This window comes from Caretta caretta, chromosome 17 (genome assembly GCF_965140235.1).
Source record: "Caretta caretta isolate rCarCar2 chromosome 17, rCarCar1.hap1, whole genome shotgun sequence".
Classification (NCBI taxonomy): domain Eukaryota; kingdom Metazoa; phylum Chordata; order Testudines; family Cheloniidae; genus Caretta; species Caretta caretta.
In genome coordinates this window covers 8,149,962-8,165,069 of record NC_134222.1, presented here as the reverse complement: position 1 = coordinate 8,165,069, position 15,108 = coordinate 8,149,962, and the positions used below count along the sequence as shown (strand labels likewise).

The window sequence follows — 15,108 nt, the reverse complement described above, 5'->3', positions numbered from 1 at the left end:
GTGTTTCCAATCTTAACTGAAACTTCATGGCTTTTTTTTTTTTTTTATATGTTGTGTTTGAAAGTGCAGTCTTTTGAGTTACAAGAAGAAAAGCTATCCAGGGTTAGTGAAAGGTTGCCCTTCTTGTACAAGGAGAGATCTTGATCTCCAGTCAGAACTATGTACTTGTCGAGCAGGATCACTTTAAAGCCTGTTTGGCACAAGATATGGATGGATGGGAGTATTTTTCCTGAGTCACGCTAGCTTTTTGTTATTTGTCTTAGACTGCAATTGAAAATGAGCTTGGTGGGTCTCCTCATAGTCCCTGTTTGTCCCGTTCACCTTCCACAATTGGGCACAGTTAAGCACAATTGGTAACCTCTGCTGAGGTGAAAGCCTCAGGGCAGGGCTGATGTGCTTTGGCACCGCTGTGTAGGAGACCCAGGGGCAGGACAGGATGGAGGTGCAGTGGGAGGATTGTGTGAAAAGCCTTCAGGCTGTAATAGAAGGAGGTTCCATAAGACAGGCTTGAGACATATTGGCATAGCTGCGTGGGAGACGTTCCCAAGGCACCTGCCTGTACCATGCGTGCTTTTACTCCTTCTCTTCCCAGCACTAAACTCAGGTTTTTTTAAAACACTGGGGGGAAAAATTAAGTTGCCTTTCCCCCCTCTATCTTGCAGTAACAAAAAATACAGGTTGAATGAAAGGGCCTTTAGATGTTGTGTGTTAGCAAATTGCTCACAAAGCTACCAAGTATTGTCTTGTGAGTGACCAATGCGAGGAAGCATAGTCTGTAGTCAAATGGGACTGGGTGTCAGGAATTCTGGTTTCCATTCTTGGCTCACTGCATGACCTATTTAACCTTCTCTGTGCCTCTCCTTCACCCTCCATACATTGAGTAGCATACCTATGGCACAAGGGTGTTGTGACGACTAATTGAAAGAGCTTGGAGATCCTCTGATTACAGGAGCTGTATATCAATAAATACATAATGCTACTTTTGATGTTTGTCTCTTCTTTTCCAGTTCGTTTTGGAGGTGGATAGCTACTCAAATTGCAGCAATTACAAGAGGTTAGTTATTGTTAACCGTCCTTAATCTGATAGTGTTTCAGTGTGTGACTCTATGCTGATTTCATATTATTGAGTCAGTGTAAGTGATTTTCATTCAATGATTGTGGTTTTTGCCCATTGCTTATGTAACCCAGGCCTGCTTGGTGTGGCTCTCTGTCCTCCTCTAGTGGCAGCTTGACCAGCTAGAATTTGATGAGAATGTTACCTCTTTTAAAAAATACATTCAACAATTGATTTTTGAAAAACAACCATAGCACCAAACATTTGTATTATATTTTGTAAAACAGCCAACCTTCTCTCTTTGAGTTGGCTCTGTGTTTGGTCCCAAGTAAAAGACTGCCTTGTTTATGTTTATGTGTTTTATGTTTTTATGTTTGACTTTATCATCGCACCCCAGTCTGCGTGTTTGTCCCATTCCCATGCTGTGTATTGTATTTTAGATTGTAAACTCTTTGCCAATTATTATATGTTCGTGCAGCATCTAACGCAGTGAGCCCCAACCTGGTTGGCCTTTAGATGCTACCAAAATATAAATGTTAAATAATAATAAATGTCTCCATATTGGTTTTCTAACCGTGAATTTTACAACAAAAGTTGTGCCTGCTTAAAGATTGTTTGTCCTTCCTGTAGCTTTTTCTAAGCCAGCAGCTTTCGCAACAGATTAGAATGATCAGTTGCACTGATGCTTGTACAAACAGAAAAGCTACTGAAATAACACAAGTGACTAGTCTGGATCCTGGTCTCTTACCCAGTGTCAGACATGGTATTTCAACAGTGTGTGTCTGACCACAAATGAACCCTGCTTTTGAAGGCTTTCTTGTTTCCCCTAGGAGCTAATACTAACTTCAGCTCTTGCTTTTTTCTCTTTTAGTGCTAAGAGCCCACTTTGGAGTCACTATGGAGGAGTCTTCCCCTACCACAAAGCCCCTGGAGTTGAACCTGAATTCTCATTTCATCCTTGGCTCTGTGTCTGAGGATAACTCAGAGGATGAGACGAGCTCCTTGGTGAAACTTGATCTGCTTGAGGAGAAAGAGAGGTCTCTGTCTCCTGTATCTGTCTGTTCAGATTCCCTTTCGGACCCGGGACTGTCTAATGTTCAGGATGTCCTGGCTAGTCATATAAGGTATGTAAAAACCCTACTAATCAAATCCAGTCTGCGGGCTTTTCTCACCTTGTTCCTTTTAGTCCTAGAAAGACTTTGTCTAGTTACAATATTGTCGGCTTCCTTCTTGCCCAACTCAACTGAAATGTGAGCTGGAGCACAATGAATATGGGGCAAGGACACTGTATTTTGTTGCTGTTGGAGGAAGGGCCTCATTTTCTCCCTCTTTTGATAAGGCTTTTGAGGGGCAATATTTGGAGTGAATGAGCAAGACTGATAAAGTTCTGTGATGTACTAAAGCGGGGAGTCTCCAGGACATGGATCATATCTGATAACAGTAACAGAGGAGATGTGATACTGGATCTATCAAGTCTGGTATCTAGCTCTGGTGGTAGTCTAATGACTAGCCATATTTCAGAGGAAGGTAATAATGCACGTGGCCAGTCATATTTTTCTGTGCACTAGGATGGTTGTAGTGTGAGGAAGTGTTTCTGCAGTGACTGGCATATGTCCTGACTCTAGATTTGAGTATGCTTAGCTTGGCTTGCATAGCTACAAAGGGTGCTTTTGGGCCACAACATTACCCACTCCCTCCTTCTTTTCAAAATCCGGCTATCGTATATGGCGCTATGTTCTGATGGCTTTCAAAGATGGGCAATGCTGCCGTGCGTAACGGCTCTTGGCAGGTCATGGTGTCTTTGGCTGAGATTTTCAGAGCTGTCCAGAGCAGTTAGAAACAGAACTTCCAGTAATTTTAATAGAAGTTATGTTTTTAAATCCCCTAGATGGCTTTGACAATTTTGTCTATTCTCAGGAATAATGGTGGGGTTTCTTTTTTTCTTCTCCCTTTTCCCCCAAACTCCTACAAGCTTCAGGTGCCCACTGGTGATGACGCCACAGTCAATCATGTTTGACTTTTGGATGGAGTAGTTAAGGCATGTCTTCATTTTCTTTTAATCTCTGTCCATTGTGCTTGAAATGATTGCTTGCACAGTTGCTGTCAGGTGGAGTTTTATGTTTTGGGTGCTTGTAGTCTGAACGCTTTGTAGATCTCCAAGAAAATGACTGTCTCTGAATGAGAGAGTGCCTTGGTGGTACTCTGTATCGTTTGTAATAATGGGTTTACTGCCACTGGGAGAATTCAGAATTTTCATTCTGAATAATAGAAGCAGCAGTCTAGCAGGGTTACATTTAATGTGGCTGCTGCTTGCAATTCAAGGGGATCTTAGCCTCACCCTTACGAGCAAGGCTACTTCTTCTCTCCTATTATGGCTCGAATAAGATGGACGTGATGATGGTTTCTGTAGGTATCCCCACCGAATGTTAATGTTTGCTATGGAAAGGGAGTTGATTTGCTCTTTATAGGGTCTTCAGAATGATACCTGCCCTCTAGAGATGTTGCATTTTGTTGCTGACCTAAGCTGTTTGTATGAGTTCATGATGGTGCTTGTAATGCACGTATGTGTCTGCCTCATTGATGCTTTCAGCATTTTGTGCCTGTTCTTGTACCATGTGAATGGAGTGGGGAGTTCTACGATAATTTTCTCATCTATACTGCCCAGCTCGCCTTTCAGGATGCAGCCTCTGAACTGAGAATGGCAGCAAGCTCTTTGCAACAGGGACTCTTTCTTGCTATGAGCTTGTATAACACCAGCACAATAGGGCACTGATTCTGTTTGGGTCCTCTGGACGCAAATATAATATATATCTCTGAAGTACCCATCCTGGGAAGCAGTGTGATCTAGTGACCAGAGCACAGAACCGGTTCTGTGCTTAGCTGTGTCACTGATTTGCTGTGTGACCTCAACCAAAATATTCAAGAGGATCCACTCATTTTGGGTTTCCAAGATGAAGAATAGCCAGGGCCTAATTTTTCTAGAGATGCTAAGCATTCTGTTGACTTTGGTTGGAGTTATGGGTGCGTGGTGAAAATCGTGGCCGAGTGGTCATCAAGTTAGGCACTCGAAATTAATGAATTCTTCTGAAAATATTAAATGAAAATGTCTTTTTTTTCTCATCTACAAAATGGCAGTGGTAATAACTACCCACAGATGTATTCAGAGATTTTTGTTAAGGTTTCTGTTAATCCCTTTTGAGTGTCTTAGCCAAGAGGCAGTGAAATCACAGGCAAGTTATAAAATCTTAATGCAAATCTGGAGGAAATTACCTTTCCAATGACCTTCAGCTCTAATAACAGCACAAAAGGTTTTCAGTAGAAAAGAGAACATGGCCCTCAGACTTCATATGTTGTTAGTCCTGAGGAAACACCATTAATGTGGTGAGAAGCCCTGGAAAGATGCAAGAGAGACAAAAATCAAAGTTCTATCCACTCCTGCCTATCACTCCTATGCCATTAACTGGCAACAAAAATCCTTAATGCAATAGGTACCCAACCTTGAGCTTTTCTTTCATAATTTGCTTGCTTTGATCTCTCTTTAGATGTCATTTGATATGCAATCAAGTTGAGAGATTTGCCAGTTCAAACAAACACAAAAGTCATGGCCCGAGGCTACCTTTTTAGATTAATTAAAACTAATAGGAGTTTTCATCTTGCCTTTCATCTGAGGATCTTAAAGCATCACTGTTTTACAGATGGGGAAACTGAGGCAAGGTATCATAGAAATGTAGTGCTGGAAGGGATCTCGAGAAATTATCAAGTCAAGCCCAGTGCCCTGTGGCAGGACCAGGTAAACCATCCTGGACCATCCCTGACAGGTGTTTGTCCAACTTGTTTGTAAAAGCTTCCAGTGATGGGGATGCTAACCACCTCCGTTGGGAGCTTATTGCAGAGCTTAACTACCCTTATAGTTAGAAAGTTTTTCTTAATATCTGACTTAAATCTCTCTTGGTGCAGATTAAGCCCATTGCATCTTGTCCTACCTGCGGTGGACATGGGGAACAATTGATCACACTCCTCTTGATAGCCGCTCTTAACATATTGGAAGACTGTTGTCGGGTCACCCCTCAGTCTTCCTTTCTCAAGACTAAACAGGCCCATTTTCTTCAACCTTTCCTAATAGGTCAGGTTTTCTAAACTTTTTGTCATTTTTGTGGCTCTCCTCTGGACTCTCTCTCCAATTTGTCCACATCTTTCCTGAAGTGTGGTGCCCAGAACTGGACAAAGTACTCCAGCAGGGGCCTTACTAGTGCCAAGGAGAGTGGGACAGTGACCTCCCGGGTCTTACATAGAACATTCCTGTTAATACACCCCAGAATCAGATTAGCCTTTTTTGCAGCTGCATCATGTTAATGACCCATATTCGATTTATGATCCACTATAACCCCCAGATCCTTTTCCGCAGTACTACCGCCTAGACAGTTATTCCCCATTTTGTAGTTGTGCATTTGATTTTTTTCCTTCCTAAGTGAAGTACTTTGAACTTGTCTTTATTGAATTTCATCTTGTTGAACTCGGATCAATTAAAATTCAAAACGTCCTTTACAAATTGGATAAACTTGCCCTCCAGAGTGTTTGCAACCCCTCCTGGCTTGGTGTCATCTGCAAATTCTATAAGCATACTCTATTCCATTATCCAAGTCATTAATGAAAATATTGAATAGTACCAGACCCAGGATTGACGCCTGCGGGACGCCACTAGATATGCCCTGTCAATTTGACACAGACCATTGGTAACTACTCTTTGAATACAGTCTTTCAATCAGTTGTGCACCCACTTTGCAGTAATTTAATCTAGCCCACGTTTTCCTAGTTTGCTTTTGAGACTGTCATGCAGAATTGTGTCCAGAGCCTTACTAAACTCAAGGTGTGTCACATCTACTGTTTCCTCTTATCTGCTAGGTCAGTAATCCTATCAAAGAAGGAAATGAAGTTGGTTTGGTGTGGTTCGTTCTTGACAAATCCATGCTGACTACTCCTTATAACCCTATTATCCTCCAGGTGCTTACAAATAGATTGTTTAATAATTTGCTCCAGTATCTTTCCAGGTATTGATGTTAAGGAAGTTAAGGATGTTAAGCAGTTTGCCCGGAGATGCACAGCGAATCAGTGGCAGTGCTAAGGAATGGAACCTAAATATCTGACTCCCAGTTTCCTTTTGGTAACTACTAGATAACTGCCATCGACTGTAATGAGACAAAGATAAGTTAGTAGAGGGAGTTAGTTTGGGGTCATAGGTTGTGGCTTTTGGTCACTTCATGAGATGCCGCAGTCGTCTACATGATTGCCTGGAGTACTAGTTCTGTTGCTCTGCACTGCCAGATGGAGAACTCTGGTTTGATTTCCAGTCTAGGTCACTGAGAGAAACTGGCTTTGCTGCAGAGAAATCCCACTCAGGGGGCCTATTCAGTAGAGATTTGTCTAGCTAAAACATGGACCTGAGTGTGTCAGAAGGGAGTACTGTCCCGATTCGGTGCAATAGTGGTGACTGCAAAATGGGATGCTTTTGAATTTGGAGTGAAGTTGAAAATTAGGGGAAGTAATTCTTGGTGGATTTTGTGGACTTTGAAAGAAAGAGAAATCAAACATATCACTCTACCCATGTTAAATTGCCAACCCTCTGAGCCACAAAGATTGAATTCCGATTTAATTTAAATATCTGATTTAATCAGATATTTAATGGGGAGTATGATAGAGGTGTATAAAATCAAGAATGGCATGGAAAAAGTGATAGCGTGAATAACATTTCTCTTTCTCACAGTACAAAAACCAGGGGTCACCCAATTAAACGTATAGGCAGCAGGTTTAATATAAATAAGCAGAAGTACTTTTCCACACAATACACAACTGAACTGTGGAGTGCATTGCTATGGGATGTTGTGATGGCCAAAAGTGTAACTGGGTTAAAAAACAAACTAGATATGCTCATGGAGGATAGGTCCATCAGCTATTAGCCAAGATGGTCACCTCATGCTTGGGGCAACCCTGAACCTCTGGCTGCTGGACATCAGGAGGGGAAGATGGGTGGATCTCCCCAGAATTGCCCTGTTCTGTACACACTCTCTGAAACTCTGGTACTGGCTACTGTTGGAGACAGGTACTGGGCTAGATGGACCATTGGCAGTTCTTATGTTCTTAATTCACGGCTTGTTGCTGGGCTAATGAAGTGGAGCATGTGATCATGGAGATTAAGTGGTGGGTGTGATGTCTGCCCTGTGCTCTAAGCTGAAAAAAGAGGGATTTTTATCTATGGATCTGGGCTTTTTGAACTTCAGTAACTTGGCGATTCAGAGAGAATAAACAAACAGTTAATCCTCCTCCCCTTTACTTTCTCCTCCAGCTCAAACACCATTTCACTGCTCTGTGGAGATAAGTTGTTACGCAATTCTGGGTGACCGTGTTATGTAGCACCAAGGTTGGAGTTGTGATCGTGTACGCCCTATTGACCTGGTGTGGTTTCATCAGGCTTGCTGTGTCACCTCAAGCAGAGTTTCACAATGTGAAAATTCAGCCATTGCACTGAAACACAGCTGAGAAAATCACCTCATTAAGATCACCTCACTGTTTGGATTACTCCTCTTTAGTCCTCAAATAACACTCCATTAAACTGTCCTCATCTTCCTGTTTTATAGATTGGAAAAACCCATGCAAAGAGAGGTCAAGTGATCTCACACAGCATGTTAGCTGTAGAGTCTCTGATAGAATGTGGACTTCCTAGCTCCCAGGCTCCTTATCCTACCCACTAGCCAACACCACATCTGTATATTAGAAAATGTATTTATATTATCTGAGATCCTATCAGATGTTTGGGTGTAATCCATAAATCAGGAGCTGGTAGTGGTTATTGAGTATGCCAAGTCACATTTCTGTATTTCAGTATAAAGAACGAGTATGTGTTGTGTTATTCCACCTATCAATGTTCATTTAAAACTTGTTAGTCTCTGCTCATAGACACAATGGGATAATCAAATTCTGTTTTGGTGAACAGAAGAGAATAGAACATTGGAATTGACAGAAAACTTCACTTACTAAGTGCTATGATGTTGCTAAAGAAACCTTTGCTGAGACAAGATGTGCAAATAAACTCCCATTACAGCTATAAATCCATGTGGCCTACTAGTTGTGCCAGTTGGTCATCAGTTGACTGATTTGAAAAACTATGATCCAATTCACATGCTTTCAGCTGGAATGTGACACATCTTGCTCTGTTCAGCAGGAAAAATGCCCGCTGAAAAAACAAGTAGACAGATCAGAATATTATTATGAAGCTGTGCCTGCCCGTACACTACTGAAAATTGCTATGCTGTACCGTTCCACCTTGTTAAAGGGGCACTGTCGACAGAAATCACGTGTTTAAAAATAATTCCCTTCACCCCCCTATGTTATAAAAGCATCTTACATTAAGGCTGAACATCTTTAAAAAATGCTTTCATTTGTACTGTCTGTATACTTTTTGCAGTTTACATGACTTGGCCAGTAAAACTTGACCTGTGTTTTGTTTCTGGTCAGTTTCACTTTCTCATGCACTAGCCCGACATTGTGTCTTTGGGGTTTACTGATGTCTTCCGACTGAAGATGGCGTTCCTGTCCCGGTATGCCGAGGAGAACTGCAGGGAGCTGTTAAACAGCTGTTGTGTTCTATCCAGGGTTTCAACAATGGTTAAAATAACTCCTAAATGCGTGAACTTGGAAAGCATATTTACTTAATCACATTATGACATTCTTTTGTAACAGTGTGATTAAGTAAATATTTAATAAATTGTTCTTGACTTTTACAAACGTTTTCAAGATGATAAAACCCATATTAAAATCAAGGAAATGCTGCACACTTTTTTCTGTTTACACCTTTAGGCCCCAGTATAGTAAGTTACTGTGCGGGTACAGAGTTGTTCTTATGAAGAATTGCTTGCAGAATTGGATCTTTACCTGTGAGTGTAACTCCATTAAGTCACTGGAATTAATCCCACAGAGAATTTTGCCCTTTCTGCCTCATCATGAGAAAATTTCAGTAGACAAACTTTAACCAGGTGAGTAGTCCACTGGATTACTGAGACTCATGTGAGCAGTGATTCACATGTTGAAGTCTTCTCAGAATGAGGCCCTAATTTTGATACTGAGAGGGATGTCTTGAGCACTCTAGATGGGTAGCCAGATGAGATGCCAGATCTGACATTGAACTTCGCATGATAGCACAGAGCACTAACCAAACAGCTGATCTATTTTTGTGTTTTTATTTTAAGTTAAACAAGTAGGCTTTGGTCCTGCTAAGTTTTAGGCAACCGTGCGACCTTATGCACATTAGCAGTTCCATTGTAATCGGTGGTATATCTCAGGCCTCGTCTACACTGGGGAGGTGGAATCGATCTAAATTACACAACTTCAGCTATGTGAATAACGTAGCTGAAGTCGACGTACTTAGATCTACTCTTCACTGTGGTGAGTCGACTGCTGCCGCTCCCCCGTCGACTCTGCCTGCGCCTCTCGTGGAGTACAGGAGTCGGAGGGAGAGCGCTCGGGGGTCGATTTATTGCGTCTAGACTAGATGCAATAAATTGACCCCCACTGGATCGATCGCTGCCTGCCGATGCGGCGGGTAGTATAGACATATCCTCAGATGCATACTTAAGTTTAGGAACGATCAGGTCTTGCTCTGGAATTTCCAAGCCATGCACTGTCGCAGAGGAAATTTTTCTTCACTGATCTGATTTCTCCCCTTTCAGCTCCTCTCCATATTTCCAGCCATGTGGCCACTACTTGAATTGAAGGCTCCTCCCTTAATTTGCTCTCTGTGCCACCGGTTGCCATGGTACTGCTGAGGCCTGTTTGAGGAGACTTGCATCAGAGTTTGCATCTCCCTGACAGAAGGCCATTAATGAAGTGAAATTCTGTGCTGCTTGCTGAGGGCAGCAGGGTTGTTTCCCCCCCCCCCCTTTTGCCTTCTTTGCCATAGGTCAGCAACTGTCAGCTCAGCAGATAGAGGAGGGTGATGTATATCCCTGATAGACGTTTCTGCAAGTTGCTGAAATAAAACTGTATCTTAAAGGAAGCATTGCCAAAACAAATAATTTCTGTCAATCTCGTCTCCCTCCCAATCTCTAGCCTTCACCATTGATACTGTTTGCTTGTCCTTTGCGCTTCTTAGTCTAGACAGTGAAACTAGCATAGCCAATTCACTTTGTTTACACTCCGTTTTGCTTTCTGGTTCTCAAACACCATTGTAATATTGCTAAGCCTGAGTTTGCAACTGTCATAAATATAAAGGGGAAGGGTAAGCACCTTTAAAATCCCTCCTGGCCAGAGGAAAAACTCTTTCACCTGTAAAGGGTTAAGAAGCTTAGGGTAACCTCGCTGGCACCTGACCAAAATGACCAATGAGGAGACAAGATACTTTCAAAAGCTGGGGGGAGCGAGGAAAAAAAGTGTGTGTGTGTGTGTGTGGTGCATTTGCCAGGAACAGAAAGGAATGGAGTCTTAGAATTTAGTAAGTAATCTAGCTAGATATGCATTAGATTCCGTTTGTTTAAATGGCTGAGAAAATAAGCTGTACTGAATGGAATGGATATTCCAGTTTTTGTGTCTTTTTGTAACTTAAGGTTTTGCATAGAGGGATTCTCTATGTTTTGAATCTAATTACCCTGCAAGGTATTTACCATCCTGATTTTACAGAAGTGATTCTTTTACTTTTTCTTCTATTAAAATTCTTCTTTTAAGAACCTGATTGCTTTTTTCATTGTTCTTAAGATCCAAGGGTTTGGGTCTGTGTTCACCTATGCAAATTGGTGAGGATTTTTATCAAGCCTTCCCCAGGAAAGGGGGGTGTGTAGGATTTGGGGAGGATTTTGGGGCAGAAAGACGTTTCCAAGCGGGCTCTTTCCCAGTTATATATATCTGTTAGACACTTGGTGGTGGCAGCAATAAAGTCCAAGGGAAAAAGGAACATAGTTTGTACCTTGGGGAAGTTTAACCTAAGCTGGTAAAAATAAGCTTAGGAGGTTTTCATGCAGGTCCCCACATCTGTACCCTAGAGTTCAGAGGGGGGAAGGAACCTTGACATGGTGGCAGAGCAGTGGGATTAACTTGAAATCATTTTGAGATCAATTTGAGATTTTTTTGAACCAGAAGCACAGATTTTAAAAGGAAATATTTTTTTTCCTTTGGGCTGCTGGAAAGCAGGTTTTAAACTGAAAGCAGTTAGTTTTTTTTCCCTCCGCTTGGGGGCCAGAGCGGAGACAAAAGGGGATTGTCTTTTGTGAGCTGGAGTTTTCTCTACCTAAAGGCAGGGTAGTTAACCTCCTGCAGGGAAATTCACAAGTCTTCAGGTCTGTGAAGTTGTTTTTTACCTAAGAACAACTAGAGGGGTTTTCTGTCTATTTGGCTGGAGATAAAGGTGTTTACCCTTCCCTTTATATTTATGACAGCAATACTATCAAGGGATGTTGAAGTTGCCTTGAAAATTGCATTAAATTGAAAACGCTCTCGTCATTAACTAGTATAAAGTTTTTTTTTATTATTTAAAAAAAAGCCCCAAAATCTAAATTTTGGGTCTAAACTAATTGCCTGATGCAATACCTACTAAAATGAATGGAAAGGTCTCCTACTGAATTTGGATAGGGCCCTATGCCCGTTTAACAAGGGGGTGGTTTTGTAGCTGCTTTAGGTTATACTGGTGACATGTAAAGTCCAGAGTCCCTTTTTGTTGGAAGATTTTGATGATATACTCAGAATGGTGCTGCGATTCCACAGTGATGAGTGATATATATATTCACAAAGACGATCTTTCTAATTAAAAAGATAAAGTATATTTTGCAATTTAATAAAACCTTCCATCTAAGAATTTTAGGGCCCTCTTCTGAGGTCTGCTAAATGCCCTCCATTCCCATTATAGTTAGGAGGCACTCAGCACCTCAAAAGATTGGCCCTGCTAAGTGCTTTTTAGACATTTAGAGGCCCAATCCGAGGCGCACTGAAATCAGTGGAAGGTCCCCAACTGACTTCAGTGGGCATTGGCTCAGGCCCTAGGTGAACTAAGTCCTGCAATACATCTGGGAAATAGGGAAGTATCAATGTTCCTAGTTTATGGAGAGGAAAGCTGAGGCACAAGGACGTGTAGGAACTCGCTGTGCTGGGAAATAACCAAGATCTTCTGACGTCTAAAACTGTGTTTTTAATTACAAGGCCATCTTTCTTGAGGCAAAACCTTTGAGTAGGAAATTTTGGGAGAAACATTTGAAGCTGTTTACTGTAAAAAGCACAAATATTTCCCTCCAGTTCCCCCATTTCACCTTTAAACCTCTGTGACAAGGAGCACTAGATGTCATCCCTTGTGGAGCTCTTCAGTGCTGCTGCAAACTCAACTATGTAAGGGGTCAATTTAAAAAAAATTTTTTTTTTAAATACCCTTGTCTCTGCAGTGTAACTTGACTTGAAAACTAAATGACTGATATTACAGGAACTTGCAGAATTACATGGAGGATCACATTAAAAAAAAAGACCTTTCGGTAAGAGCTGATCCCAAGAACTGGTATGTGGATGGTGGATTAAGTTTAGATTATGGGGCTCAGGATTTGTATTTAATGGCAGGTTTAAAACTAGAGTTTGAGCCTGATGGCACCAAAATCTTGTGGCGTTTCTCCCAGAAAATGGCAGAAATGTCACCAGTTTAGTTGCTCTTGCTAGATTTGGAGGACATCTTGGCACTGAAGTAGAACAGCCCCTTCCTGCTTTGGATCCAACACTGAACCAAAACCAGAGTGGAAAATATGAATTCAGGGATTTGAATCTAATCCTCATCTCACCCCCTTTCCTGAAGTTCAAAGGCAATCCAATTCAGGGTTCTGGTGTTGTCATCTGTAGGCCAGATTCTGTTACCTTCACTGCTGCACTATTGTTACTCTGGAATTGAAATTGGTGGGACTACTCTTGGAGTAAGGTACTAGTAGTGAGAGAAGGGGTGTCAGAAACGTGTTTTTTGTTTGCAATGCAAAATCTTAGTGACTCCCAGCTCTCTCTCTCTACTTGGAATCTGACTTTAACATCCTCACTTGAAGCTACTGTGCCAACTTCATACAGAATATAACTCTATTGGCTTAATTCATGCCAGCAATTAATCTGGTTTGTTCCTTATGCAGCGCAATTGCAATGCAATTCCTTTGTACACTAGGCCTGCTGGGAGGACAGGTAGTAAGAAAAGAAAGCGTAAGACAAGGTTCCTCTCCTGAAGAGTTTACAATCTAACTTGGACAATATAATATACAGGCCAGCTGTACAAATGCAGGATGCATGATCACTGTGGAGAGCTAAGCAAGAAGGATTGGCAGATTAAATGGTTTTTGAGAGGAGATTTGGCGAAGGAGAAGGAAGGCATTTGACATATGGAGGAACTGGGAGTCTGCTCCAAGTGAAAAGGAGGTGTAGAAAAAGATGCAAAGCACCTTGCGGGGGAAAAAAAAGACAAAAGGAATGATTGAAAGAAGGTATGGAGGGACATGTGGAGTGAAAGGTTCTGGATCAATAGTGCATAGGAACTGCCCATTGGAATCTGCGAAAAGCATTTCCTTGAGTTCAATGAGCCTGTCGTGCACTAAGAAAGCAAATCTGTTGCCCCCATAATTGCAGCAGAGATGCCGACTTGAAAATTTCAAGGCACAGTAGTAATTTCGGTGATCACATATTCCAGTGGTGGCCAACTGTGAAATACACGTTACAGAATAATAATTGAGAGACTGGATTTGTGAGTTACGAAAAGAAAATGAGAAATGTCACAATGCTGACGACTCTGCAGCTGTTGCAACCAAAGCACCCAGGACAGGAAAAAGGAATCTTGTTTTGGAGGCATGAAATCACTCAGCCCTTGGGCTAGGCTGGGTCCTGTGGTTTTTGGTTCCAGAATAATTATTATGGGCTACAGTCTCCCCTTGATCCCTGCTCAGAATTCACATGGATATCAGTATGGGGAACATCCTGAGCAATACAGGGGATGACATATGCCTTATCGCAGTGTTTCTCCACCTTTCTAGACTACTGCTGCACCCCTTGCAGGATTCTGATTTGACTGGCATACCCCAAGTTTCACCTCACTTAAAAACTAGTTGCTTACAAAATCAGACATAAAAATATAAAAGCGTCACAGCTTACTTCCCTGTTTTGTCTGTATGAAATTTTAGTTTGTGCTGACTTTGCTAGTGCTTTTTATGTAGCCTGTTGTAAAACTAGGCAAATATCTAGCTGAGTTGACATACCCCTTGGAAGATCTCTGAGTACCCTCAGGGGTATGTGTACCTCTGGTTGAGAACTACTGCTGTATCGTGCCCAGTCTTTAATGACTTAAGGTCCGTAAGCATTGGCCTTTCAAGCAAACAGATCTGAGACCATTGATGTCATTTTATTGAAACCTGTAGGATGAAATATGACATGTAACCCTTCAAGGGTTCAGAAGTAGAACTGCGTTTGGTTAAGTCCAGTCAGTTGTCTTCTCCGATATCCTTCCTACTTCTTACCCAAAGCATATTCAGCCATTCCTTTATGTCTAAAATAGTCCTCCAAAGCTACTTCGTTTTCTAAATTGCATGGGTGTGCGCTTGCTTTGTCTGTGTGTCTCCGTAAAATAGCTTGCAAGAGCATCTCTGAAACTGGAGTAGATCATAATATGCGCTGCGCTTAAAGCTTCCCACTCAGATTAGATACATCTGTAAATCAGCATGAGTGAAAAAACCACTGCATTCATGATCAGAGCAGCCTCTCCACACCCTTTGCAGGCCTAGTGTGCAAAATAATCCTTTCAGGGTTTGTGTGGGTGGGTGGGTGGGTGTGTGCGCGCCAAGACTGCATTGCAAACAAGCCAGCTAATGCATCACTGCCTCTGGAATAAACTGCTACGTCACTGATAGGCATGTTACAGTGCTGGGATCAATGCAGGCTCCTAGTTGGAATGTGCGTCAGGTACGTGTCTAAAATGGATGCTCTCCATTTGTTAGAGATCTGAATGGGAGACAACAGCGTAGGTTTGTCTTTTTGTCTAATGATGGGCCTGGTGCCAAAGAGAGGATGAATTTCTT

General features: G+C 41.9%; 1 protein-coding gene across 4 annotated transcripts in view; it reads left to right on the top strand.

The window, feature by feature from the left end:
• Positions 1–15,108, top strand: part of ACACA (acetyl-CoA carboxylase alpha) — a 209,200-nt gene that overhangs the window by 29,970 nt on the left and 164,122 nt on the right. For 3 of the 4 annotated variants that reach the window (XM_048824490.2, XM_048824488.2, XM_048824493.2), the window contains 2 exons: positions 1,008–1,054; positions 1,926–2,178. In XM_048824490.2, the coding sequence (XP_048680447.1) occupies positions 1,952–2,178 (227 nt within the window). In that variant the 5' untranslated portion in view covers positions 1,008–1,054; positions 1,926–1,951. Of the gene's footprint in view, positions 1–1,007; positions 1,055–1,925; positions 2,179–14,868; positions 14,993–15,108 lie in introns of those variants that run through there. The other variant, XM_048824491.2, reaches the window with a different exon arrangement.